This window comes from Poecile atricapillus, chromosome 32 (genome assembly GCF_030490865.1).
Source record: "Poecile atricapillus isolate bPoeAtr1 chromosome 32, bPoeAtr1.hap1, whole genome shotgun sequence".
NCBI classification, from domain to species: domain Eukaryota; kingdom Metazoa; phylum Chordata; class Aves; order Passeriformes; family Paridae; genus Poecile; species Poecile atricapillus.
The window spans coordinates 469,008-495,217 of NC_081280.1; the positions used below are offsets into that span (position 1 = coordinate 469,008).

Consider the following 26,210-nt stretch of genomic DNA (forward strand, 5'->3'; position numbering starts at 1 on the left):
GGAGGATTTGTGGGGGTTTGGGGATTTTGGGAATTTTGGGAATTTTTGGGAATTTTTTTGGAATTTTTTTGGAATTTTTGGGAATTTTTGGGAATTTTTGGGAATTTTTGGGTGATTTTTGGGGGATTTTTGGGTGATTTTTTTGGGGATTTTTGATGGATTTTTGGTGAATTTTGGGGGATTTTGGGGGAATTTTGGGGAATATTGTTTGGGAATTTGGGTGAATTTTAGGAATTTTAGGGAATTTTGGGGAATTTTGGGGATTTTTGGGATTTTTGGGAATTTTGGGTGAATTTTGGGTGAATTTTGGGTGATTTTGGGGGGATTTGGGGAGGGGGCTCCACGTGGAATCGCTGCCCCCCAAACACGAACAGAGACTCCGAGGGCTCGTGGAACGAGGCTGAGTGACCATAAATACCTGCAAAAGGATTTTGGGGAGAATTTAGGGGATTTTGGGAAATTTTGGGAATTTTTTGGAATTTTTTTGGAATTTTTTTTAAATTTTTTTTGAATTTTTTTTTATTTTTTTTGAATTTTTTTTGAATTTTTTTGGGATTTTTTTGGGATTTTTGGTGGATTTTTGGGGAGGATTGAAGGGGTTTGGGGGGATTTTTTTGTAATTTGGGGATTTTGGGAATTTTTGGGAATTTTTGGGAATTTTTGGGAATTTTTTGGGAATTTTTGGGGATTTTTTGGGGATTTTTTTTGGGATTTTTGGTGAATTTTGGTGGATTTTTGGTGAATTTTGGGGGGTTTTGGGGAAATTTTGGGGCAGATTTTTTGGGATTTTAGGGAATTTTGGGGAATTTTTTGGAAATTTTAAGGATTTTAGGGGATTTGGGGAATTTTGGGGAATTTTGGGTGAATTTTGGGTGATTTTGGGGGGATTTGGGGAGGGGGCTCCACGTGGAATCGCTGCCCCCCAAACACGAACAGAGACTCCGAGGGCTCGTGGAACGAGGCTGAGTGACCATAAATACCTGGAAAAGGATTTTGGGGAGAATTTGGGGGATTTTGGGAAATTTTGGGATTTTTTGGGGATTTTTTTGGATTTTTTTTGGGATTTTTTTGGATTTTTTTTGGAATTTTTTTGGAATTTTTTTTGAATTTTTTTTGAATTTTTTCGGAATTTTTTGGGGATTTTTTTGGGATTTTTGGTGGAATTTTGGGGAGGATTTAGGGGGTTTGGGGGGATTTTTTTGGAATTTGGGGATTTTGGGAAATTTTGGGAATTTTTGGGAATTTTTGGGAATTTTTTTGGAATTTTTTTTTAATTTTTTTGGATTTTTTTTGGAATTTTATTGAATTTTTTTTTAATTTTTTTTAATTTTTTGGGGATTTTTGGGTGGATTTAAAGTGATTTTGGGGCAGGATTTGTGGGGGTTTGGGAATTTTGGGAATTTTGGGAATTTGGGGAATTTTTTGGAATTTTTCGGGAATTTTTTGGGAATTTTTGGGGGATTTTTTGGGGATTTTTTGGGGATTTTTGGTGGATTTTTGGTGAATTTTGGGGGATTTGGGGGGAATTTTGGGGCAGATTTTTTGGGAATTTGGGTGAATTTTTGGGATTTTTGGGAATTTTGAGGAATTTTGGGAAATTTTGGGGAATTTTGGGTGAATTTTGGGTGATTTTGGGGGGATTTGGGGAGGGGGCTCCACGTGGAATCGCTGCCCCCCAAACACGAACAGAGACTCCGAGGGCTCGTGGAACGAGGCTGAGTGACCATAAATACCTGGAAAAAAAAAATTGGGAATTTTGGGAATTTTTTGGGAATTTTTGGGAATTTTTTTGGAATTTTTTGGGAATTTTTTTGGAATTTTTTTGATTTTTTTTTAAATTTTTTTGGATTTTTTTGGGATTTTTTTGGGATTTTTTGGGGATTTTTGGTGGATTTTTGGTGGATTTTTGGGGAGGATTTGTGGGGGTTTGGGGATTTTGGGAATTTTTGGGAATTTTTGGGAATTTTTTGGGATTTTTTTTGAATTTTTTTGGAATTTTTGGGGGATTTTTGGGTGATTTTTTGGGGATTTTTGGTGAATTTCGGGGGAATTTTTGGGGATTTTTGGTGAATTTTTGGTGGATTTTTGGGGAGGATTTAAGGGGTTTGGGGGGATTTTTTGGGAATTTGGGGATTTTGGGAACTTTGGGATTTTTTGGGAATTTTTTGGAATTTTTGGGAATCTTTTGGGAATTTTTGGGTGATTTTTGGGTGATTTTTTGGTGGATTTTGGGGGATTTTTTGGGGATTTTTGGTGGATTTTTGGTGAATTTTGGGGGGTTTTGGGGGAATTTTGGGGAACATATTTTGGGAATTTGGGTGAATTTTAGGGAATTTGGGGAATTTTTTTGGAATTTTTTTGAATTTCTCTGGATTTTTTTTTTAATTTTTTTTTAATTTTTGGGGATTTTTTTGGGATTTTTGGTGGATTTTGGTGGATTTTTGGTGGATTTAAAGTGATTTTGGAGGAGGATTTGTGGGGGTTTGGGAATTTTGGGAATTTTTGGGAATTTTTTGGGATTTTTTTGGAATTTTTTTGGAATTTTTTTGGAATTTTTGGGTGATTTTTGGGTGACTTTTGGGTGGATTTTTGGTGGATTTTGGGGGTATTTTGGGGAGCTCTGGGGGGATTTTGGGGGAGATTTTTTGGGAATTTGGGGATTTTGGGGGATTTTGGGGAATTTTGGGTGAATTTTTGGGAATTTTGGGGGGATTTTTGGGGGATTTTTTTGGGATTTTTGGTGGATTTTGGGGGGGATTGTGGGGGAGAATTTCTGGAAATTTGGGGATTTTGGGGGGATTTTGGTGGATTTGGGGAAGTTTTGGGGATTTTGGGTGGATTTTGGGTTTTTTGGGTGGATTTTGGGGGGTTTTGGGTGGATTTTGGGGGTTTTGGGTGGATTTTGGGGGTTTTTGGGTGGATTTTGGGTGGATTTAAGGGGATTTTGGGGCATTTTGGGTTGGTTTTGGGTGAATTTTGGGGATTTTGGGAGGATTTTGAGGTTTTTGGGTGGATTTTGGGGGGTTTTGGGTGGATTTGGGGTCTCTTTACCTGTGGGGGGGGTCCCAGCCTGGACCATTTTCCCCATTTTTTTCCCATTTTTTCCCATTTTTTCCCCATTTTTTCCCCATTTTTTCCCATTTTTTCCCATTTTTTCCCCATTTTTTCCCCATTTTTTCCCCATTTTTTCCCATTTTTTCCCCATTTTTTCCCCATTTCCCACCCAATTTTCCCGGGATTTTTTTGGGGTGAAATCCCCAAATTTTGGGGTTGTGGGGGAGGGGCTTCCCCCCCATTTTTCCCCCCCAATTTTCCCATTTTTTCCCATTTTTTCCCCATTTTTTCCCATTTTTTCCCCTTTTTTTTCCCATTTTTTCCTCATTTCTCCCCCAATTTTCCCGGGATTTTTTTGGGGTGAAATCCCCAAATTTTGGGGTTTTTTTTTTACCTGTGGGGGGGGTCCCAGCCCGGACCCCCACCCCCCAATTTTCAGGGTGGGGGAGGGGCTCCCCCCCATTTTTCCCCCCAATTTTCCCATTTTTCCCCATTTTTTCCCCATTTCCCACCCAATTTTCCCGGGATTTTTTTGGGGTGAAATCCCCAAATTTTGGGGTTGTGGGGGAGGGGCTCCCCCCCATTTTTCCCCCCCAATTTTCCCATTTTTCCCCATTTTTTTCCCATTTTTTCCCATTTTTCCCCATTTTTCCCCATTTTTTCCCCATTTCCCACCCAATTTTCCTGGGATTTTTTTGGGGTGAAATCCCCAATTTTTGGGGTTGTGGGGGAGGGGCTCCCCCCCATTTTTCCCCCCCAATTTTCCCATTTTTTCCTCATTTTTTTCCCATTTTTTCCCATTTTTTCCCCATTTCTCCCCCAATTTTCCCGGGATTTTTTTGGGGTGAAATCCCCAAATTTTGGGGTTGTGGGGGAGGGGCTCTCCCCATTTTTCCCCCCAATTTTCCCATTTTTTCCCCATTTTTTCCCCATTTTTTCCCCATTTTTCCCCATTTTTTCCCATTTTTTCCCCATTTCCCACCCAATTTTCCCGGGATTTTTTTGGGGTGAAATCCCCAAATTTTGGGGTTGTGGGGGAGGGGCTCCCCCCCATTTTTCCCCCCCAATTTTCCCATTTTTTCCCATTTTTTTCCCATTTTTTTCCCATTTTTTCCCCATTTTCCCCCATTTTTTCCCCATTTCCCACCCAATTTTCCCGGGATTTTTTTGGGGTGAAATCCCCAAATTTTGGGGTTGTGGGGGAGGGGCTCCCCCCCAATTTTCCCATTTTTCCCCCCCAATTTTCCCATTTTTTCCCCATTTTTTCCCCATTTTTCCCCATTTTTTCCCTCATTTCTCCCCCAATTTTCCCAGGATTTTTTTGGGGTAAAATCCCCAAATTTTGGGTTTTTTTTTTACCTGTGGGGGGGGTCCCAGCCTGGACCCCCACCCCCCAATTTTCGGAGCGGGGGTCGAAGATGAAGAGCTCGGTGTTGAAGCCGTTTTGGGGGGAGAAGCCCCCGACCAAAAAAATCCCCCGGGAGCCCCCGGCTGTCAGCGAGTGCCCGGCCACCGCCGGAACCTGCGGAGCCTGGAAGAGGGGAGAGAAAATTCGGGATCAGGACCGGAAAATTCGGGATCGGGAGGCAAAAATTCGGGATCAGGACCCAAAAATTTGGGATCGGGAGCCCAAAATTTGGGATTGGGAGCCCAAATTTGGGATCAGGAACCCAAAATTTGGGATCAGGACCCAAAAATTCGGGATCAGGACCTAAAAATTCGGGATCGGGAGGCAAAAATTGGGGATCAGGACCTGAAAATTCGGGATTGAGACCCCAGAATTTGGGATCAGGAACCCAAAATTTGGGATCAGGAGATGAAAATTTGGGATTGGGAGCCCCAAATTTGGGATTGGGAACCCAAAATTTGGGATCAGGACCCGAAAATTTGGGATCAGGACCCGAAAATTTGGGATCAGGAGCCGAAAATTTGGGATCCAGGAGCGCAAAATTTGGGATTGGGACCTTCAAATTTGGGATTGGGAACCCAAAATTTGGGATCAGGAACCAAAATTCAAGATTGGGACTCGAAAATTCGGGATTGGGAGCCCAAAATTTGGGATCAGGACCCAAAAATTTGGGATCAGGACCCAAAAATTTGGGATTGGGAGGCAAAAATTCGGGATCAGGACCTGAAAATTCGGGATTGAGACCCCAAAATTTGGGATCAGGACCCCAAAATTTGGGATTGGGAACCCGAAAATTCGGGATCGGGACCTGAAAATTTGGGATCGGGACCCCAAAATTTGGGATTGGGAGCCCAAATTTGGGATCGGGAGCTGAAAATTTGGGATCAGGACCCAAAAATTTGGGATCAGGACCCAAAAATTTGGGATCAGGAACCCCAAATTTGGGATCAGGAACACAAAATTCGGGATCGAGAACAGAAAATTTGGGATTAAGAGACAAAATTTGGGATCGGAACCCTCGAATTGGGGATTGGAACCCCAAATTTGGGATCAGAAGACGAAAATTTGGGATTGGGAGCCCCAAATTCGGGATCGGGAGACCAAATTTGGGATCAGGACCTGAAAATTCGGGATTGAGACCCCAAAATTTGGGATCAGGAACTAAAATTTGGGATCGGGACCCCAAAATTTGGGATTGGGACCCAAAAATTTGGGATCAGGAGCTGAAAATTTGGGATCGGGAGCCCAAAATTTGGGATTGGGAACCAAAAATTTGGGATCAAGAGCCCAAAATTTGGGCATCAGGAGCACGAAATTCGGGATCGGGAACACAAAATTGGGGATCGGGAACCCGAAATTTGGGATTGGGAGCCCCAAATTTGGGATCAGGACCTGAAAATTCGGGATCGGGACCCAAAAATTTGGGATCAGGACCCAAAAATTGGGGATCAGGACCTGAAAATTCGGGATCAGGAGGCAAAAATTCGGGATCAGGACCTGAAAATTCGGGATTGAGACCCCAAAATTTGGGATCAGGAACCCAAAATTTGGGATCAGGAGATGAAAATTTGGGATTGGGAGCTGAAAATTTGGGATTGGGAACCCAAAATCTGGGATCAGGAACCAAAATTCGGGATTGGGACTCGAAAATTTGGGATTGGGAGCCCAAAATTTGGGATCAGGACCCGAAAATTCGGGATTGGGAATAGAAAATTTGGGATCAGGACCCAAAAATTTGGGATTGGGACCCAAAAATTTGGGATCGGGAGGCAAAAATTCGGGATCAGGACCTGAAAATTCGGGATTGAGACCCCAAAATTTGGGACCAGGACCCGAAATTTGGGATTGGGACCCAAAAATTTGGGATTGGGAGCCCAAATTTGGGATCAGGAGCTGAAAATTTGGGATTGAGACCCCAAAATTCGGGATCGGGATCCCAAAATTTGGGATCAGGAGCTGAAAATTTGGGATTGGGAGCCCAAAATTTGGGATCAGGAGCCGAAAATTTGGGATTGGGAGCCCAAATTTGGGATTGGGACCCAAAAATTTGGGATCAAGAGCCCAAAATTTGGGATCAGGAACACAAAATTTGGGATCAGGAATCAAAATTTGGGATTGGGAAGAGAAAATTTGGGATCAGGACCCAAAAATTTGGGATTGGGACCGCAAAATTTGGGATCGGGACCCCAAAATTTGGGATTGGGAGCCCAAAATTCGGGATCAGGACCCAAAATTTGGGATCAAGAGCCCAAAATTCAGAATTGGGACCCCTGAATTGGGGGTGGGGAGCCAAAAATTTGGGATTTGGAGCCCCAAATTCGGGATTGGGAGCCCCAAATTCGGGATCGGGACACAAAATTTGGGATCAGGACACAAAAATTTGGGATCAGGACCCGAAAATTTGGGATCAGGAACACAAAATTCAGGATCGAGAACAGAAAATTTGGGATTAAGAGACCAAAATTTGGGATCAGGACCCAAAATTTGGGATCGGGACCCCAAAATTTGGGATTGGGAGCCCAAATTTGGGATCAGGAGCTGAAAATTTGGGATTGGGAACCCAAAATTTGGGATCAGGACCTGAAATTTGGGATCGGGACCCCAAAATTTGGGATTGGGAACCAAAAATTCGGGATCAGGAACCAAAATTTGGGATGGGGAGCCAAAAATTCGGGATCAGGAGCTGAAAATTTGGGATTGGGAGCCCAAATTTGGGATTAGGAACCCAAAATTTGGGATCGGGAGGCAAAAATTCGGGATCAGGACCTGAAAATTCGGGATTGAGACCCCAAAATTCGGGATCGGGACCCAAAAATTTGGGATCAGGACCTGAAAATTCGGGATTGAGACCCCAAAATTTGGGATCAGGACCCGAAATTTGGGATCAGGAGCACGAAATTCGGGATCGGGAACACAAAATTGGGGATGGGGAACACGAAATTTGGGATCAGGACCCGAAAATTCGGGATTGGGAGCCCCAAAATTTGGGATTGGGATCCCAAAATTCGGGATTGGGAACCCAAAATTTGGGATCAGGAACACAAAATTTGGGATTGGGAACACGAAATTCGGGATTGGGAACCCCGAATTTGGGATTGGGACCCGAAAATTCAGGATTGGGAACAGAAAATTTGGGATCAGGACCCGAAAATTCGGGATCGGGACCCAAAAATTCAGGATTGGGAACAGAAAATTTGGGATCAGGACCCAAAAATTTGGGATCAGGAGCCAAAAATTCGGGATTGGGAGCCCAAATTTGAGGGGTTTGGGCTGAATTCTGGGCTCATTTGGGCCGATTTTGGCCATTTTTGGGCTCATTTTGGCCAATTTTGGGCTCATTTTGGCTGATTTTGGGCTCATTTTGGCCATTTTTGGGGTCATTTTGGCCATTTTTGGGGTAATTTTGGGCTCATTTTGGCCATTTTTGAGCTCATTTTGGCCGATTTTGGGGTAATTTCGGGCTCATTTTGGCCAATTTTGGGGTAATTTTGGCTGATTTTGGGGTAATTTTAGCTGATTTTGGGCTCATTTTGGCCAATTTTGGCCAATTTTGGGCTCATTTTGGCCGATTTTGGGCTCATTTTGGCCAATTTTGGGCTCATTTTGGCCATTTTTGGGGTCATTTTGGCCATTTTTGGGGTCATTTTGGCCAATTTTGGGCTCATTTTGGCCATTTTTGGGGTAATTTTGGGCTCATTTTGGCCATTTTTGGGCTCATTTTGGCCGATTTTGGGGTAATTTTGGGCTCATTTTGGGCATTTTTGGGGTAATTTTGGCTGATTTTGGGCTCATTTTGGCTGATTTTGGGGTAATTTGGGCCGATTTTGGCCAATTTTGGGCTCGTTTTGGCTGATTTTGGGCTAATTTTGGCCAATTTTGGGCTCATTTTGGCTGATTTTGGGGTAATTTGGGCCGATTTTGGGCTGATTTTGGGCTCATTTTGGCTGATTTTGGGGTAATTTGGGCCGATTTTGGCCAATTTTTGGCTCGTTTTGGCTGATTTTGGGCTCATTTTGGCCAATTTTGGGCTCATTTTGGCTGATTTTGGGGTAATTTGGGCCGATTTTGGGCTGATTTTGGGCTCATTTTGGCTGATTTTGGGGTAATTTTGGCCGATTTTGGCCAATTTTTGGCTCATTTTGGCCATTTTTGAGGTAATTTTGGGCTCATTTTGGCCGATTTTGGGGTAATTTTGGCTGATTTTGGCCAATTTTGGGCTCATTTTGGCCATTTTTGGGCTCATTTTGGCTGATTTTGGGCTCATCTTGGCCATTTTTGGGCTCATTTTGGCTGATTTGTGCTGGTTTTGGGGTAATTTGTGCTGATTTGGGGCTCATTTTGGTGTCCCCAGGTGTCCCCAGGTGTGTTCTTGGTGTCCCCAGGTGTGTCCAGGTGTGTTTTGGGTGTCTCCAGGTGTCCCCAGGTGTGTTTTGGGTGTCCCCAGGTGTGTCCAGGTGTATCTCAGGTATGGTTTTGGTGTCCCCAGGTGTATCTCAGGTGTCCCCAGGTGTCCCCAATGTCCCCAGGTGTCCCCAGGTGTATCTCAGGTATGGTTTTGGTGTCCCCAGGTGTGTCCCAGCTGTCCCCAGCTGTATCACACCTGTCCCAGGTGTGTTTTTGGTGTCCCCAGGTGTCCCAGGTGTATCTCAGGTGTGTTTTTGGTGTCCCCAGGTGTGGTTTTGGTGTCCCCAGGTGTCCCCAGGTGTGGTTTTGGTGTCCCCAGGTGTCCCCAGGTGTATCCCAGGTGTCCCCAGGTGTATCTCAGGTGTGTTTTTGGTGTCCCCAGGTGTATCTGAGGTGTCCCCAGGTGTGTTTTTGGTGTCCCCAGGTGTCCCCAGGTGTATCTCAGGTGTCCCCAGGTGTATCTCAGGTGTGTTTTTGATGTCCCCACCCTCACCTGTATCCGTCTCCACTGCAGCGAGCTGAGGTTCAGCATCCAGGTGTCCTGGCTCACACCTGTCCAGGTGAGTCCCCAGCTGTCCCCAGGTGTCCCCAGGTGTGTCCCAGGTGTCCCCAGGTGTATCTCAGGTGTCCCCAGGTGTCCCCAGGTGTCCCCAGGTGTATCTCAGGTGTATCTCAGCTGTCCCCAGGTGTCCCCAGGTGTGTTTTTGGTGTCTCTCAGGTGTCCCCAGGTGTATCTCAGGTGTGTTTTTGGCGTCCCCAGGTGTCCCCAGGTGTGTTTTTGGTGTCCCCAGGTGTATCTCAGGTGTATCTCAGGTGTCCCCAGGTGTCTCTCAGGTGTCCCCAGGTGTATCTCAGGTGTGTTTTTGGCGTCCCCAGGTGTCCCCAGGTGTGTTTTTGGTGTCCCCAGGTGTGTCCAGGTGTATCTCAGGTGTATCTCAGGTGTCCCCAGATGTCCCCAGGTGTGTCCAGGTGTATCTCAGGTGTATCTCAGGTGTGTTTTTGGTGTCCCAGGTGTATCTCAGGTGTCCCCAGGTGTCCCCAGGTGTATCTCAGGTGTCCCCAGGTGTGTTTTTGGTGTCCCCAGGTGTGTCCCCCTCACCTGTATCCGTCTCCACTGCAGGGAGCTGAGGTTCAGCATCCAGGTGTCCTGGCTCACACCTGTCCAGGTGAGTCCCCCCACCAGCAGCAGGGCCCCTCCCCCCGGGAGGGCGGCGGCCGCGTGCAGGTACCGGGGGGAGGGGCCGGGGCCGCCCTCCCCCTCCCCCGCCAACACCTGAGTCCAGCGGCGATCGCGGAGAGAGAACCTGGGGGAGGGGACGGGGGTCAGGTGAGTCCAGGTGTGTCCCCAGGTGAGTCCAGGTGTGTCCCCAGGTGTCCCCAGGTGTCCCCAGGTGTCCCCAGGTGTGTCCCCAGGTGTGTCCCCAGGTGTGTCCAGGTGTGTCCAGGTGTGTCCCAGGTGTGTTCAGGTGTGTCCCCAGCTGTCCCCAGGTGTCCCCAGGTGTGTCCAGGTGTGTCCAGGTGTCCCCAGGTGTGTCCAGGTGTGTCCCCAGGTGTCCCCAGGTGTGTCCAGGTGTGTCCCAGGGGTGTCCCCAGGTGTGTCCTCAGGTGTGTCCCAGGTGTCCCCAGGTGTGTCCCCAGGTGTCCCCAGGTGTCCCCAGGTGTGTCCAGGTGTCCCCAGGTGTCCCCAGGTGTGTTCGGGTGTGTCCAGGTGTCCCCAGGTGTGTCCCAGGTGTGTCCCAGGTGACCCCAGGTGTGTCCCAGGTGTCCCCAGGTGTGTCCAGCTGTCCCCAGGTGTGTCCCCAGGTGTGTCCCGGTGTCCCCAGGTGTCCCCAGGTGTGTTCGGGTGTGTCCAGGTGTGTCCCAGGGGTGTCCCCAGGTGTGTCCTCAGGTGTGTCCCCAGCTGCGCCCAGGTGTGTGTCCAGGTGTGTCCAAGTGTGTCCCCAGGTGTGTCCCCAGGTGTCACCAGGTGTGTCCCAGGTGTGTTCAGGTGTGTCCAGGTGTCCCCAGGTGTGTCCAGGTGTGTCCCCAGGTGTCCCCAGGTGTCCCCAGGTGTCCCCAGGTGTCCCCAGGTGTGTCCCCAGGTGTGTCCCAGGTGTCCCCAGGTGTGTCCAGGTGTGTCCCCAGGTGTGTCCAGGTGTGTCCAGGTGTGTCCCCAATGTCCCCAGGTGTGTCCAGGTGTCCCCAGGTGTGTCCAGGTGTGCCCAGGTGTGGTAAAGGCAGATTTTGGGTGACATTTTGGAGTTTTGGGGGCAGATTTGGGCTGTTTCTGGCTGTTTTTGGGCTGTTTCTGGCCGTTTTTGGGGTGTTTTCAGCCAATTTTGGGGTGTTTTTGGCCAATTTTGGGGTGTTTTTGGCCGTTTTCGGTGTATTTTCAGCCATTTTCAGGGTGTTTTTGGGGTGGTTTCAGCCATTTTTAGGGTGTTTCTGGCCGTTTTTGGGGTGTTTTCAGCCGTTTTTGGGCTGTTTCTGGGGTGTTTTCAGCCATTTTTGGGGTGTTTTTCGGCTGTTTTCAGGCTGTTTCTGGGGTGTTTTTGGCTGTTTCTGGGGTGTTTCTGGCCGGTTTTGGGGTGTTTTTGGGGTGTTTTCAGCCATTTTTGGGGTGTTTTTGGCCATTTTTGGGGCGTTTTTGGGGTGTTTTGGGGGTGTTTTCAGCCATTTCCAGCTGTTTTCGGGGTGTTTCTGGGGTGTTTTCAGCCATTTTCGGGGTGTTTTTGGGGCGTTTTCAGCTGTTTTTGGGGTGTTTTTGGGGTGTTTTCAGCCATTTTTGGGGTGTTTTTGGCCAATTTTGGGATGTTTTTGGCCAATTTTGGGGTGTTTTTGGCCGTTTTCGGTGTATTTTCAGCCATTTTCAGGGTGTTTTTGGGGTGTTTTCGGCCGTTTTTGGGGTGTTTTCAGCCATTTTTGGGGTGTTTTCAGCCATTTTTGGGGTGTTTTTGGCCATTTTTGGGGTGTTTTCAGCCATTTTTGGTGTGTTTTCAGCCATTTTTGGGGTGTTTTTGGCCATTTTTGGGGTGTTTTCAGCCATTTTTGGGGTGTTTTCAGCCATTTTTGGGCTGGTTTTGGCCATTTTTGGGGTGTTTTCAGCCATTTTTGGGGTGTTTTTGGCCATTTTTGGGGTGTTTTCGGCCGTTTTCGGCTGTTTTTGGGGTGTTCTCAGCCATTTCTGGGGTGTTTTTGGCCATTTTTGGGGTGTTTTTGGCCATTTTTGGGGTGTTTTTGGCCGTTTTTGGGGTGTTTTCAGCCATTTCTGGGGTGTTTTTGGCCATTTTTGGGGTGTTTCTGGCCATTTTTGGGGTGTTTTCAGCCATTTTTGGGGTGTTTCTGGCCGTTTTTGGGGTGTTTTTGGGGTGTTTTCAGCCGTTTTCAGCTGTTTTTGGGGTGTTTTCAGCCATTTTTGGGGTGTTTTCAGCCATTTTTGGGGTGTTTTTGGCCATTTTTGGGGTGTTTTCAGCTGTTTTTGGGGTGTTTTTGGCCATTTTTGGGGTGTTTTTGGCCATTTTTGGGGTGTTTCTGGCCATTTTTGGGGTGTTTTCAGCCATTTTTGGGGTGTTTTCAGCCATTTTTGGGGTGTTTTTGGACATTTTTGGGGTGTTTTTGGCCATTTTTGGGGTGTTTTCAGCCATTTTTGGCTGTTTCTGGGGTGTTTTCAGCCATTTTCGGCTGTTTCTGGGGTGCTTTCAGCCGTTTTTGGGGTCTTTTCAGCCATTTTTGGGGTGTTTTTGGGGTGTTTTCAGCCGTTTCTGGGGTGTTTTCAGCAGTTTTCGGCCGTTTTTGGGGTGTTTTCAGCCATTTTTGTGGTGTTTTCAGCCATTTTTGTGGTGTTTTCGGCCATTTTTGGGGTGTTTTCAGCCGTTTTTCGGCTGTTTCTGGGGTGTTTTCAGCCATTTTTGGGTTGGTTTTGGGGTGTTTTCAGTCATTTTTGGGGTGTTTTCAGGCTGTTTCTGGGGTGTTTTCAGCCATTTTTGGGGTGTTTTTGGCCATTTTTGGGGTGTTTTTGGCCATTTTTGGGGTGTTTTCGGCCATTTTTGGGGTGTTTTTGGCCATTTTTGGGGTGTTTTCAGCCGTTTCCGGCTGTTTTTGGGGTGTTTTTGGCCATTTTTGGGGTGTTTTCAGCCATTTTTGGGGTGTTTTCAGCCATTTTTGGGGTGTTTTTGGCCATTTTTGGGGTGTTTTCAGCCGTTTTCGGCCATTTTTGGGGTGTTTTCGGCCGTTTCTGGCTGTTTTTGGGGTGTTTTTGGCCATTTTTGGGGTGTTTTCAGCCATTTTTGGGGTGTTTCTGGCCATTTTTGGGGTGTTTTTGGCCATTTTTGGGGTGTTTTCAGCCATTTTTGGCTGTTTTCGGGGTGTTTCTCACCTGTAGACGGAGGCCAGGGGTCCGTGGGCCAGGCTGAGCCCCCCGAAGAGCCAGAGGGTCTCGTTGGGGCCGGGCACGAGGCTGTGGCCCAGGCGGCGCAGGAAGCGGCTCGGGGAGTCCTGGGGGGAAATCCGGGAATTTCGGGGCAAAATCCGGGAATTTCGGGGGAAATCCGGGAATTTTGGGGGGTTTGGGGGGAAAATCCGGGAATTTGGGGGGGATTTTGGGAGGAAAATCGGGGAATTTGGGGGGAAATCCGGGAATTTGGGGGGGAAAATCTGGGAATTTTGGGGCAAAATCCGGGAATTTGGGGGGAAATTTGGGAATTTAGGGGGGAAATCTGGGAATTTTGGGGGCAAAATCCAGGAATTTCAGGGGGAAATCGAGGAGTTTGGGGGGTTTGGGGGAAAATCTGGGAATTTGGGGGGGTTTGGGGGCAAAATCTGGGAATTTGGGGGGGAAATCTAGGAATTTGTGGGGTTTGGGGGAAATTTGGGGGGTTTGGGGAAGAAATCTGGGAATTTCGGGGGAAAATCTGGGAATTTGGGGGGGTTTGGGGGGGAAATCTGGGAATTTCGGGGGAAAATCCGGGAATTTGGGGGGAAATCCAGGAATATTGGGGGGTTTGGGGGGAAAATCTGGGAATTTGGGGGGCAAAATCCAGGATTTTTGGGGTAAAATCGGGGAATTTCGGGGTAAATCCGGGAATTTGGGGGAGAATCTGGGAATTTGGGGGGTTTGGGGGCAAAATCCGGGAATTTGGGGGGAAAATCCGGGAATTTGGGGGGAAATCTGGGAATTTTGGGGGGTTTGGGGGAGAAATCTGGGAATTTGGGGGGAAATCCGGGAATTTTGGGGGGTTTGGGGGGAAAATCGGGGAATTTGGGGGAGGAAATCCGGGAATTTGGGGGAGAATCTGGGAATTTGGGGGGTTTGGGGGGAAAATCTGGGAATTTTGGGGGCAAAATCCAGGATTTTTGGGGTAAAATCGGGGAATTTCGGGGGAAATCCGGGAATTTGGGGGAGAATCTGGGAATTTGGGGGGTTTGGGGGCAAAATCCGGGAATTTGGGGGGGAAATCTGGGAATTTGTGGGGTTTGGGGGAAATTTGGGGGGTTCGAGGGGGAAATCTGGGAATTTGTGGGAAAAATCCGGGAATTTTGGGGGGTTTGGGGGGAAAATCGGGGAATTTGGGGGTTTTGGGGGGAAAATCTGGGAATTTGGGGGAGGAAATCCGGGAATTTGGGGGAGAATCTGGGAATTGGGGTGGTTTGGGGGGAAAATCCGGGAATTTTGGGGGCAAAATCCAGGAATTTGGGGGGGAAATCCGGGAATTTGGGGGGGTTTGGGGGCAAAATCGGGGAATTTGGGGGGTAAATCTGGGAATTTGGGGGGGAAATCCGGGAATTTTGGGGGGTTTGGGGGGAAAATCTGGGAATTTTGGGGGCAAAATCCAGGAATTTCGGGGGGAAATTGAGGAGTTTGGGGGGTTTGGGGGAAAATCTGGGAATTTGGGGGGAAATCCGGGAATTTTGGGGGGTTTGGGAGGAAAATCGGGGAATTTGGGGGAAAATCTGGGAATTTTGGGGGGTTTGGGGGAGAAATCTGGGAATTTTGGGGGGTTTGGGGGGAAAATCCGGGAATTTGGGGGCAAAATCCGGGAATTTGGGTCAAAATCTGCGAATTTGGGGGCAAAATCGGGGAATTTTGGGGGAAAATTGGGGGGTTTGAGGGGTTTTTATGGGGTGTTTTTCCAGTATTTTGGGGTTTTTTGGGATGGTTTTTCAGGATTTTTGGGTTTGGGGATGGATTTTTGGGGTGATTTGGGGCGATTTTGGGGTCTCTCACCTCCTCAGGGGTGTCTCCCACCAGGGGCTCCCACACGATGGACCCCGGCCCGATGGGGGTGGAGCAGTTGGGACCCCCAAAACCTTCGGGGCACTCGCAGACCCCCCTGTCCTGGAACCCCAAAAAAAAACCCCCCAAAAACCCCAAATTCCTCAGAAATTCCCCCAAAAATCCCAAATCCCAAAACCCCCCAAGACTTCCCCGATTTTCCGTCAATTTTCACTCTGAAATTCACCCAAAAATGCAAAAATTCCCCCCAAAATCCCGGTTTTTGCACCAAATCCTCCCCCCAAAATCCCCATTTCCCAAATTTCCCCCAAAATCCTCCTTGAGGCCCCCCAAACCCCCCAAAAATCCCAATTTCCCTCCCCAAATCCCAATTTTCTCCCCAAATTCCCCCCCAAAAATCCCAGATTTCCCCCCAAAATCCCAGGTTTTCCCCATTTTCTGCCGTTCTTCCCCCATTTCCCCTCCATTTTTTCCCATTTTTCCCCCATTTTTCCTCAATTTTTCCCAATTTTTCCCCCATTCCCCCCCCATTTTTCGCCATTTCCCCCCATTTTCCCCCATTTTTTCCCAATTTTCCCCCAATTTTTCCCCCATTTTACTCATTTTCCCCCCATTTTTCCCCATTTTCCCCCATTTTTTCCCCTTTTCTTTCTGATTTTTCCCATTTTTCCCCATTTTTTCCCCATTTTTCCCCTCTTCTTTTTCATTTTTCCCCATTTTCCCCAATTTTTCCCCATTTTCCCCCATTTTTCCCCATTTTTCCCCATTTCCCCCCCATTTTTCCCCAATTCCCCCCCAAAAATCCCATTTTCCCCCCATTTTTTCCCATTTTTCCCCATTTTTCCCCATTTTCCCCCATTTTTCCCCCATTTTTTCCCCATTTCCCCCCCATTTTTTCCTATTTTTCCCCATTTTTCCCCCATTTCCCCCCATTTTCCCCCATTTTCCCCATTTTCCCCCATTTTCCCCCATTTTTTCCCCATTTTTCCCCATTTCCCCCCATTTTTCCCCATTTTTCCCAATTTCCCCCTTTTTCCCCCAATTCCCCCCATTTTTCCCCTTTTCTTTTTCATTTTTCCACATTTTTTCCCCCATTTTTCCCCCATTTTCCCCAATTTTTCCCATTTTCCCCCATTTTTCCCCATTTTCCCCCCTATTTTTTCCCATTTTTTCCCATTTTTCCCCAATTTTTCCCAATTTTTCCCCATTTTTCCCCATTTCCCCCCATTTTTCCCATTTCCCCCCATTTTTCCCCATTTTTTCCCCATCTTTCCCCATTTTCCCCCCATTTTCCCCCATTTTTCCCCATTTTTCCCCATTTTTCCCCATTTTCCCCATTTTTCCCCCATTTTCCCCCCCATATTTCCCATTTTCCCCCCATTTTTTTCCCTTTTTTTTCCCCATTTTCCCCCATTTTTCCCCATTTTTTCCCCCATTTTTCCCCATTTTTTCCCCCTTTTCCCCCATTTTTCCCCATTTTCCCCCATTTTTCCCATTTTTCCCTAATTTCCCCCCTTTTTCCCCCAATTCCCCCCATTCTCCCCATTTTTTCCCATTTTCCCCCAGTTTTCCCCCATTTTTTCCCATTTTTTCCCCATTTTTTCCCCATTTTCCCCCCCATTTTTCCCATTTCCCCCCCATTTTTTTCCCTTTTTTTTCCCATTTTCCCCATTTTCCCCCATTTTCCCCCATTTTTTCCCATTTTCCCCATTTTTTCCCCATTTTTCCCCATTTTCCCCCATTTTTCCCCATTTTTTCCCCATTTTTTCCCATTTCCCCCCATTTTTTCCCCATTTTTTCCCTCTGAAATCCCAGTTTTTCCCCTTTTCTTTTTAATTTTTCCCCATTTTTTCCATTTTTCCCATTTTTTCCCCCATTTTCCCCCCATTTTTCCCCCATTTTCCCCCCATTTTTCCCCATTTTTCCCCTTTTCTTTTTCATTTTTCCCAATTTTTTCCCCATTTTTCCCATTTTTTCCCATTTTTCCCCATTTCCCCCCCATTTTTCCCCAATTCCCCCCCAAAAATCCCATTTTTTCCCCATTTTCCACCATTTTTCCCCCATTTCCCCCCATTTTTTCCCCATTTTTCCCCATTTTTTTCCATTTTTTCCCCATTTTTCCCCATTTTTCCCCATTTTTCCCCCATTTTTCCCAATTTCCCCCCTTTTTCCCCCAATTTTCCCCCCTCACCTTCCTGCACTCCCCTCCCCCACACCCCCCTGGGCACCCCAGGGTGGGGGAGGGGCAGTGGGGGGGGCAGGGCCGGGGCTCCACCCGAGCCCGGAACCCCCCCGGCTCCGTCCCGTTGGATTCGTAATAAAGAACCAAAATCCCTGGAAATCAACCCAAAAATAAAAATGTCAGGAAAAAAAATTCCCGGGAAATTTTGGGAATTCCCCCCCAAAAAAAACCCGGGAAAAATCGGAGCTGAAATGGCCAAAAAAAGCCCCAAAAAATCAGGGAAAAAGGTAAAAAAAAAACCCCAAAATTCCCCAAAATCTTCCCCAAAATTTCCAAAAAATCCCTGGAAAATTTGGGAGTTTTTGGGAAAAAGAACCTGGGAAAAATCGGAGCTGAAATGGCAAAAAAAGCCCCCAAAAATCAGGGAAAAAGGTAAAAAAAAAATCCCAACATTCCCAAAAATCTTCCCCAAAATTCCCAAAAATCTCCCAAAAATTCCCCAAAATTTTCCCCCAAATTCCCAAAAAATTCCAGGAAAATTTTGGAGTTTTGGGGAAAAATCTGGGAAAAATTGGAGACAAAAATCCCCAAAAAAATCAGGGAAAAAGGTAAAAAAAAAACCCCAAAATTCCCAAAAATCTTCCCCAAAATTCCCAAAAATCTTCCCCAAAATTCCCCCCAAAATTCCCAAAAATCTCCCTAAAATTCCCAAAAATCTCCCCCAAAATTCCCAAAAAATTCCCAGAAAATTTTGGAGTTTCTGGGGAAAAATTTGAGATAAAAATCCCCCCAAAAATCAGGGAAAAAGGTGAAAAAAAACCCCAAAATTCCCAAAAATTCCCCAAAATTCCCCAAAATCTTCCCCAAAATTCCCAAAAAATTCCTTGCAAATTTGGGAGTTTTTGGGAAAAAAATCCCGGGAAAAATCGGAGCAGAAATGGAAAAAAAACCCCAAAAAATCAGGGAAGAAGGTAAAAAAAAAACCCCAAAATTCCCAAAAATCTTCCCCAAAAATTCCCAGAAATCTTCCCCAAAATTCCCAAAAAATTCCCGGAAAATTTGGGAGTTTTTGGGAAAAAAAACCCGGGAAAAATTGGAGCTGAAATGGCAAAAAAAGCCCCAAAAAATCAGGGAAAAAGGTAAAAAAAAAATCCCAAAATTCCCAAAAGTTCCCCAAAATCTCTCCCAAAATTCCCAAAAATCTCCCCCAAATTCCCAAAAAATTCCAGGAAAATTTTGGAGTTTTTGGGAAAAAAAATCCGGGAAAAATCGGAGCTGAAATGGCAAAAAAAGCCCCAAAAAATCAGGGAAAAAGGTAAAAAAAAATTCCCAAAATTCCCAAAAAATCTTCCCCAAAATTCCCAAAAATTTTCCCCAAAATTCCCAAAAATCTTCCCCAAAATTCCCAAAAATCTTCCCCAAAATTCCCAAAAATCTTCCCCAAAATTCCCCAAAATCTCCCCAAAATTCCCAAAAAAATTCCCAGAAAATGGAACCGAAACAGCCCCAAAAAATCAGGGAAAAAGGTAAAAAAAATTCCCAAAATTCCCAAAAATCTTCCCCCAAAATTCCCAAAAAATCTTCTCCAAAATTCCCAAAAGATTTGGGAATTCCCCCAAAAAAAACCTGGGAAAAATCGGAGCTGAAATGGCAAAAAAAGCCCCAAAAAATCAGGGAAAAAGGTAAAAAAAAAATCCCAAAATTCCCAAAAATCTTCCCCAAAATTCCCAAAAATTTTCCCCAAAATTCCCAAAAAATTCCAGGAAAATTTTGGAGTTTTTGGGAAAAAATCCGGGAAAAATTGGAGTCAAAAATCCCCCAAAAAATCAGGGAAAAAGGTGAAAAAACCACCCCAAAATTCCCAAAAATTTCCCCCAAAATTCCCAGAAATCTTCCCCAAAATTCCCAGAAATCTCCCCCAAAATTCCCAGAAATCTTCCCCTAAAATTCCCAGAAATCTCCCCCAAAATTCCCCAAAATCTTCCCCAAAATTCACAAAAATTCCAGGAAAATTTTGGAGTTTTTGGGAAAAAATCCGGGAAAAATTGGAGTCAAAAATCCCCGAAAAAATCAGGGAAAAAGGTAAAAAAAACCCCCCAAAATTCCCAAAAATTTCCCCCAAAATTCCCAAAAATCTTCCCCCAAAATTCCCAAAAATTCCAGGAAAATTTTGGAATTTTTGGGAAAAAAATCCGGGAAAAATCGGAGCTGAAATGGCAAAAAAAGCCCCAAAAAATCAGGGAAAAAGGTAAAAAAAAAATCCCAAAATTCCCAAAAAATTCCCAAAAATTCTCCAAAAAATCTTCCCTAAAATTCCCAAAAATCTTCCCCAAAATTCCCAGAAATCTTCCCAAAAATTCCCAAAAATCTTCCCCAAAATTCCCAAAAATTTTCCCCAAAAGTCCCAAAAAATTCCGGGAAAATGGAACCGAAACAGCCCCAAAAAAATCAGGGAAAAAGGTAAAAAAACCACCCCAAAATTCCCAAAAAATTCCCAAAAATTCCCAAAAAAATCTTCCCTAAAATTCCCAAAAATCTTCCCCAAAATTCCCAAAAATCTTCCCCAAAATTCCCAAAATTTTCCCCCAAATTCCCAAAAAATTCCTTGAAAATTTGGGAGTTTTGGGGAAAAAAAACCTGGGAAAAATCGGAGCTGAAATGGCAAAAAAAGCCCCAAAAAATCAGGGAAAAAGGTAAAAAAAAAATCCCAAAATTCCCAGAAATCTTCCCCAAAATTCCCAAAAATTTTCCCCCAAATTCCCAAAAATTCCTGGAAAATTTTGGAATTTCTGGGAAAAAAAATCCAGGAAAAATCGGAGCTGAAATGGCAAAAAAAGCCCCCAAAAATCAGGGAAAAAGGTAAAAAAAAAACCCCCAAAATTCCCAAAAATCTTCCCCAAAATTCCCAAAAATTTTCCCCAAAATTCCCAAAAATTCCTGGAATATTTTGGAGTTTCTGGGAAAAATCTGGGAAAAATTGGAGACAAAAATCCCCGAAAAAATCAGGGAAAAAGGTAAAAAAAATCCCCAAAATTCTCCCCAGAATTCCCAAAAATTCCTGGAAAATTTTGGAGTTTCTGGGAAAAAAATCCAGGAAAAATTGGAGCCAAAAAAGCCACAAAAAAATCAGGGAAAAAGGTAAAAAAAACCCCCAAATCCAACCCCAAAACCCCAAAATTCACCCCAAAAATGGACTCGGGGAACCCAAAAACCCCGGGAATTTTTTGGGAATTTTTTAGAAATTTTTTGGGAATTTTTTAGGATTTTTTGGGGAATTTTCCAGGATTTTTGGGGGGATTTTTTTTGGAATTTTTTGGAGGTTTTTTTGAATTTTTGGGGAATTTTTCAGGAATTTTTTTTGCAATTTTTTTGGAATTTTTAAAAAATTTTTTGGGAATTTCACAGGAATTTTTGGGGAATTTATAAGAAATTTTTTGGGAATTTTTTTAGGAATTTTTTTGTAATTTTTTGGGAATTTTTCAGGAATTTTTTGGGAATTTTTAAGAAATTTTTTGTGAATTTTTCAGGAATTTTTTGGGAATTTTTAAGAAATTTTTTGGGAATTTTTTTAGGATTTTTTTGGAAATTTTTTTGGAATTTTTTTGGAATTTTTTAGGAATTTTTTGGGAATTTTGGGGGAATTTTTTAAGGAATTTTTTAGGAATTTTTTGGGAATTTCTTTGGAATTTTTTAGGAATTTTGGGGGAATTTTTTAGGAATTTTTTGCGAATTTTGGGGGAATTTTTTAGGATTTTTTTGGGAATTTCGGGGGAATTTTTTAGGAATTTTTTAGGAATTTTTTGGGAATTTTTTAGGAATTTTTTAGGATTTTTTTGGGAATTTTGGGGGAATTTTTTAGGAATCTTTTAGGAATTTTGGGGAAATTTTTTCAGGAATTTTTTAGCAATTTCTTTGGAATTTTTTAGGAATTTCTTTGGAATTTTTTAGGAATTTTTTTTAGGATTTTTTTGGGAATTTTGGGGGAATTTTTTAGGATTTTTTTGGAATTTTTTAGGAATTTTGGGGGAATTTTTTCAGGAATTTTTTAGGAATTTTTGGGGAATTTTTTAGGATTTTTTTTTGAATTTTTTAGGAATTTTGGGGGAATTTTTTCAGAAATTTTTTAGGAATTTTTGGGGAATTTTCCAGGATTTTGGGGAGATTTTTTTTGGAATTTTTTGGAGGTTTTTTTGAATTTTTGGGGAATTTTTCAGGAATTTTTTTGCAATTTTTTGGGAATTTTTAAAGAATTTTTTGGGAATTTTTCAGGAATTTTTGGGGAATTTTTAAGAAATTTTTTAGGAATTTTTTTAGGATTTTTTTGGAATTTTTTTGGAATTTTTTAGGATTTTTTTGGGAATTTTGGGGGAATTTTTTAGGAATTTTTTTGGAATTTTGGGGGAATTTTTTAGGATTTTTTTGGAATTTTGGGGGAATTTTTTAGGATTTTTTTGGAATTTTTTAGGAATTTTGGGGGAATTTTTTCAGGAATTTTTTAGGAATTTTTGGGGAATTTTTTAGCAATTTTTTAGGAATTTTTCAGGAATTTTTTGGGAATTTTTTGGGAATTTTTTAGGAATTTTTTAGGAATTTTGGGGGAATTTTTTAAGGAATTTTTTAGGAATTTTTTAGGATTTTTTTTGGAATTTTTTAGGAATTTTTTAGGAATTTTGGGGGAATTTTTTAGGAATTTTTTAGGAATTTTGGGGGAATTTTTTCAGGAATTTTTTAGGAATTTTTTGGGAATTTCTTTGGAATTTTTTAGGAATTTTTTAGGAATTTTGGGGGAATTTTTTAGGAATTTTTTGCGAATTTTGGGGGAATTTTTTAGGACTTTTTTGGGAATTTTGGGGGAATTTTTTAGGATTTTTTTGGAATTTTTTAGGAATTTTGGGGGAATTTTTTCAGGAATTTTTTAGGAATTTTTTTGGAATTTTGGAGGAATTTTTGGGGAATTTTTTAGGAATTTCTTTGGAATTTTTTAGGAATTTTTTAGGATTTTTTTTTAGGATTTTTTTAGGATTTTTTTGGAATTTTTTTGGGAATTTTTTAGGATTTTTTTGGAATTTTTTAGGAATTTTGGGGGATTTTTTTCAGGAATTTTTTAGGAATTTTGGGGGAATTTTTTAGGAATTTTTTAGGAATTTTTTAGGAATTTTTTGGGAATTTTGAGGGAATTTTTTAGGGAATTTTTTTGCAAATTTTTTGGGAATTTCTTTGGAATTTTTTAGGAATTTTGGGGGAATTTTTTAGGATTTTTTTGCGAATTTTGGGGGAATTTTTTAAGATTTTTTTTGGGAATTTTTGGAATTTTTTTGGAATTTTTTAGGAATTTTGGGGGAATTTTTTGGGAATTTTTTAGGAATTTTTTAGGAATTTTGGGGGAATTTTTTCAGGAATTTTTCAGGAATTTTTTGGGAATTTTTTAGGAATTTTTTAGGAATTTTTTTGGGAATTTTGGGGGAATTTTTAAGAAATTTTTGGGAATTTTGGAGGAATTTTTTGGAAATTTTTTAGGAATTTTTTAGGACTTTTTGGGAATTTTGGGGGAATTTTTGGGGAATTTTGGGGGAATTTTTTAGGAATTTTTTAGGAATTTCTTTGGAATTTTTTAGGAATTTTTTAGGATTTTTTTGGGAATTTTGGGGGAATTTTTTAAGGAATTTTTTAGGAATTTTTTTGGAATTTTGGAGGAATTTTTTGGAATTTTGGGGGAATTTTTTTGGAAATTTTTTGGGAATTTTTTAGGAAATTTTTTGGGAATTTTTTAAAGGAATTTTTTAGGAATTTTTTGAGGGAAAATTTGGGAATTTTTATTTCATTTTGGGATTTTTTTTTTTCCAGATTTTTGGGAAATTTTTTTCCCCAGAAACTCCAAAATTTTCCAGGAATTTTTGGGAATTTTTGGGGAGAATTTTGGGAATTTTGGGGTTTTTGGGGTCCCTGATCCCATTTTTGGGGTGAATTTTGGGGTTTTTGGGTGAATTTTGGTGCTTTTGGGGTCCCTAATCCCAATTTTGGGGTGAATTTTGGGGTTTTTGGGGTCCCTGATCCCAATTTTGGGGTGAATTTTGGGGTTTTTGGGGTCCCTGATCCCATTTTTGGGGTGAATTTTGGGGTTTTTGGGGTGAATTTTGGGGTTTTTGGGGTCCCCGATCCCATTTTTTGGGGTGAATTTTGGGGTTTTTGGGGTCCCTGATCCCATTTTTGGGGTGAATTTTGGGGTTTTTGGGGTGAATTTTGGGGTTTTTGGGGTCCCTGATCCCATTTTTGGGGTGAATTTTGGGGTTTTTGGGGTCCCTGATCCCATTTTTGGGGTGAATTTTGGGGTTTTTGGGGTCCCTGATCCCATTTTTGGGGTGAATTTTGGGGTGAATTTTGGGGTTTTTGGGGTCCCTGATCCCAATTTTGGGGTGAATTTTGGTGGTTTTGGGGTCCCTGATCCCATTTTTGGGGTGAATTTTGGGGTTTTTGGGGTCCCCGATCCCATTTTTGGGGTGAATTTTGAGGTTTTTGGGGTGAATTTTGGGGTTTTTGGAGTCCCTGATCCCATTTTTGGGGTGAATTTTGAGGTTTTTGGGGTGAATTTTGGGGTTTTTGGGGTCCCTGATCCCATTTTTGGGGTGAATTTTGGGGTGAATTTTGGGGTTTTTGGAGTCCCTGATCCCAATTTTGGGGTGAATTTTGGGGTTTTTGGGGTCCCTGATCCCATTTTTGGGGTGAATTTTGGGGTTTTTGGGGTGAATTTTGGGGTTTTTGGGGTCCCTGATCCCATTTTTGGGGTGAATTTTGGGGTTTTTGGGGTCCCTGATCCCATTTTTGGGGTGAATTTTGGGGTTTTTGGGGTCCCTGATCCCATTTTTGGGGTGAATTTTGGGGTTTTTGGGGTGAATTTTGGGGTTTTTGGGGTCCCCGATCCCATTTTTGGGGTGAATTTTGGGGTTTTTGGGGTCCCTGATCCCATTTTTGGGGTGAATTTTGGGGTTTTTGGGGTGAATTTTGGGGTTTTTGGGGTCCCTGATCCCATTTTTGGGGTGAATTTTGGGGTTTTTGGGGTCCCTGATCCCATTTTTGGGGTGAATTTTGGGGTTTTTGGGGTCCCTGATCCCATTTTTGGGGTGAATTTTGGGGTGAATTTTGGGGTTTTTGGGGTCCCTGATCCCAATTTTGGGGTGAATTTTGGTGGTTTTGGGGTCCCTGATCCCATTTTTGGGGTGAATTTTGGGGTTTTTGGGGTCCCCGATCCCATTTTTGGGGTGAATTTTGAGGTTTTTGGGGTGAATTTTGGGGTTTTTGGAGTCCCTGATCCCATTTTTGGGGTGAATTTTGAGGTTTTTGGGGTGAATTTTGGGGTTTTTGGGGTCCCTGATCCCATTTTTGGGGTGAATTTTGGGGTGAATTTTGGGGTTTTTGGAGTCCCTGATCCCAATTTTGGGGTGAATTTTGGGGTTTTTGGGGTCCCTGATCCCATTTTTGGGGTGAATTTTGGGGTTTTTGGGGTGAATTTTGGGGTTTTTGGGGTCCCTGATCCCATTTTTGGGGTGAATTTTGGGGTTTTTGGGGTCCCTGATCCCATTTTTGGGGTGAATTTTGGGGTTTTTGGAGTCCCCGATCCCATTTTTGGGGTGAATTTTGGGGTTTTTGGGGTGAATTTTGGGGTTTTTGGGGTCCCCGATCCCATTTTTGGGGAGAATTTTGGGGTTTTTGGGGTCCCCGATCCCATTTTTGGGGTGAATTTTGGGGTTTTTGGGGTGAATTTTGGGGTTTTTGGGGTCCCCGATCCCATTTTTGGGGTGAATTTTGGGGTTTTTGGGGTCCCTGATCCCATTTTTGGGGTGAATTTTGGGGTTTTTGGGGTCCCCGATCCCGTTTTTGGGGTTCCCGTACCTGACTTGGCCTCCAGCTCGAGGCTGTGGGGGGCCCCTCCCCCACAGAGGGCCCCGATCAGGGTGGGGTCTCCCTGCACCCCTCCCCCATCCAGCAGCGCCGGGATCCCATCGAAGGCGTAGACGAAACTGCCCTGGAAATTCGGGAAAATTCCGGAAAATTCGGGAAAATTCCGGAAAATTCCGGGAGATTTGGACACTTTGGGGGGGGCTCAGAGAGTTCCCAGCTTGGAAATCCCCCTAAAATCCCCCTTAAAGCCTCTAAACCCCCCAAAAATCCCAATTTTCACCCCCCAAAATTGCTCTAAAATACCCCAAAATTCAGATTTTCACCCCCAAATTCCTCTAAAGTCCCCAAAAATCCCCATTTTCCCCCCAAAATTCCCCTTAAAGCTCCTAAACCCCCCAAAAATCCCAATTTTTACCCCAAAATTCCTCTAAAATCCAAAAAAAATCCCAATTTTCTCCCAAAAATCCCCCTTAAAACTCCTAAACCCCCCAAAAATCCCAATTTTCACCCCAAAATTCCCCTTAAAGCTCCTAAACCCCCCAAAAATCCCAATTTTCAGCCCAAAATTCCCCTTAAAGCTCCTAAACCCCCCAAAAATCCCAATTTTCAGCCCAAAATTCCTCTAAAATACCCAAAAATCCCAATTTTCACCCCAAAATTCCTCTAAAATCCAAAAAAAATCCCAATTTTCCCCCCAAAATCCTCCTTAAAGCTCCTAAACCCCCCAAAAATCCCAATTTTCACCCCCAAACCCCTCCCAAAATCCCAAAAATTCAGATTTTCACCCCCAAACCCCTCTAAAATCCCCCAAAATCCCAATTTTCACCCCAGAATTCCTCTAAAATACCCAAAAATCCCAATTTTCCCCCCAAAATCCTCCTTAAAGCTCCTAAACCCCCCAAAAATCCCAATTTTTACCCCAAAATTCCTCTAAAATAAAAAAAAAATCCCAATTTTCCCCCAAAAATCCCCCTTAAAGCCACTAAAATCCCCAAAAATCCCAATTTTCACCCCCAAACTCCTCCCAAAATCCCCCCAAAATCCCGATTTTCCCA

At 43.5% G+C, this 26,210-nt stretch overlaps 1 protein-coding gene across 1 annotated transcript in view; it reads right to left on the reverse strand.

Moving 5' to 3' along the window:
• MEGF8 (multiple EGF like domains 8) overlaps positions 1–26,210 on the reverse strand; it is an 86,058-nt gene that overhangs the window by 38,913 nt on the left and 20,935 nt on the right. Inside the window, exons 4-9 of the mRNA XM_058860034.1 lie at positions 25,147–25,279; positions 17,269–17,411; positions 15,069–15,179; positions 13,221–13,339; positions 9,966–10,170; positions 4,414–4,585 (exon numbers count right to left, since the gene is read on the reverse strand). Coding sequence (XP_058716017.1) covers positions 4,414–4,585; positions 9,966–10,170; positions 13,221–13,339; positions 15,069–15,179; positions 17,269–17,411; positions 25,147–25,279 — 883 coding nt within the window. The remainder of the gene's footprint in view (positions 1–4,413; positions 4,586–9,965; positions 10,171–13,220; positions 13,340–15,068; positions 15,180–17,268; positions 17,412–25,146; positions 25,280–26,210) is intronic.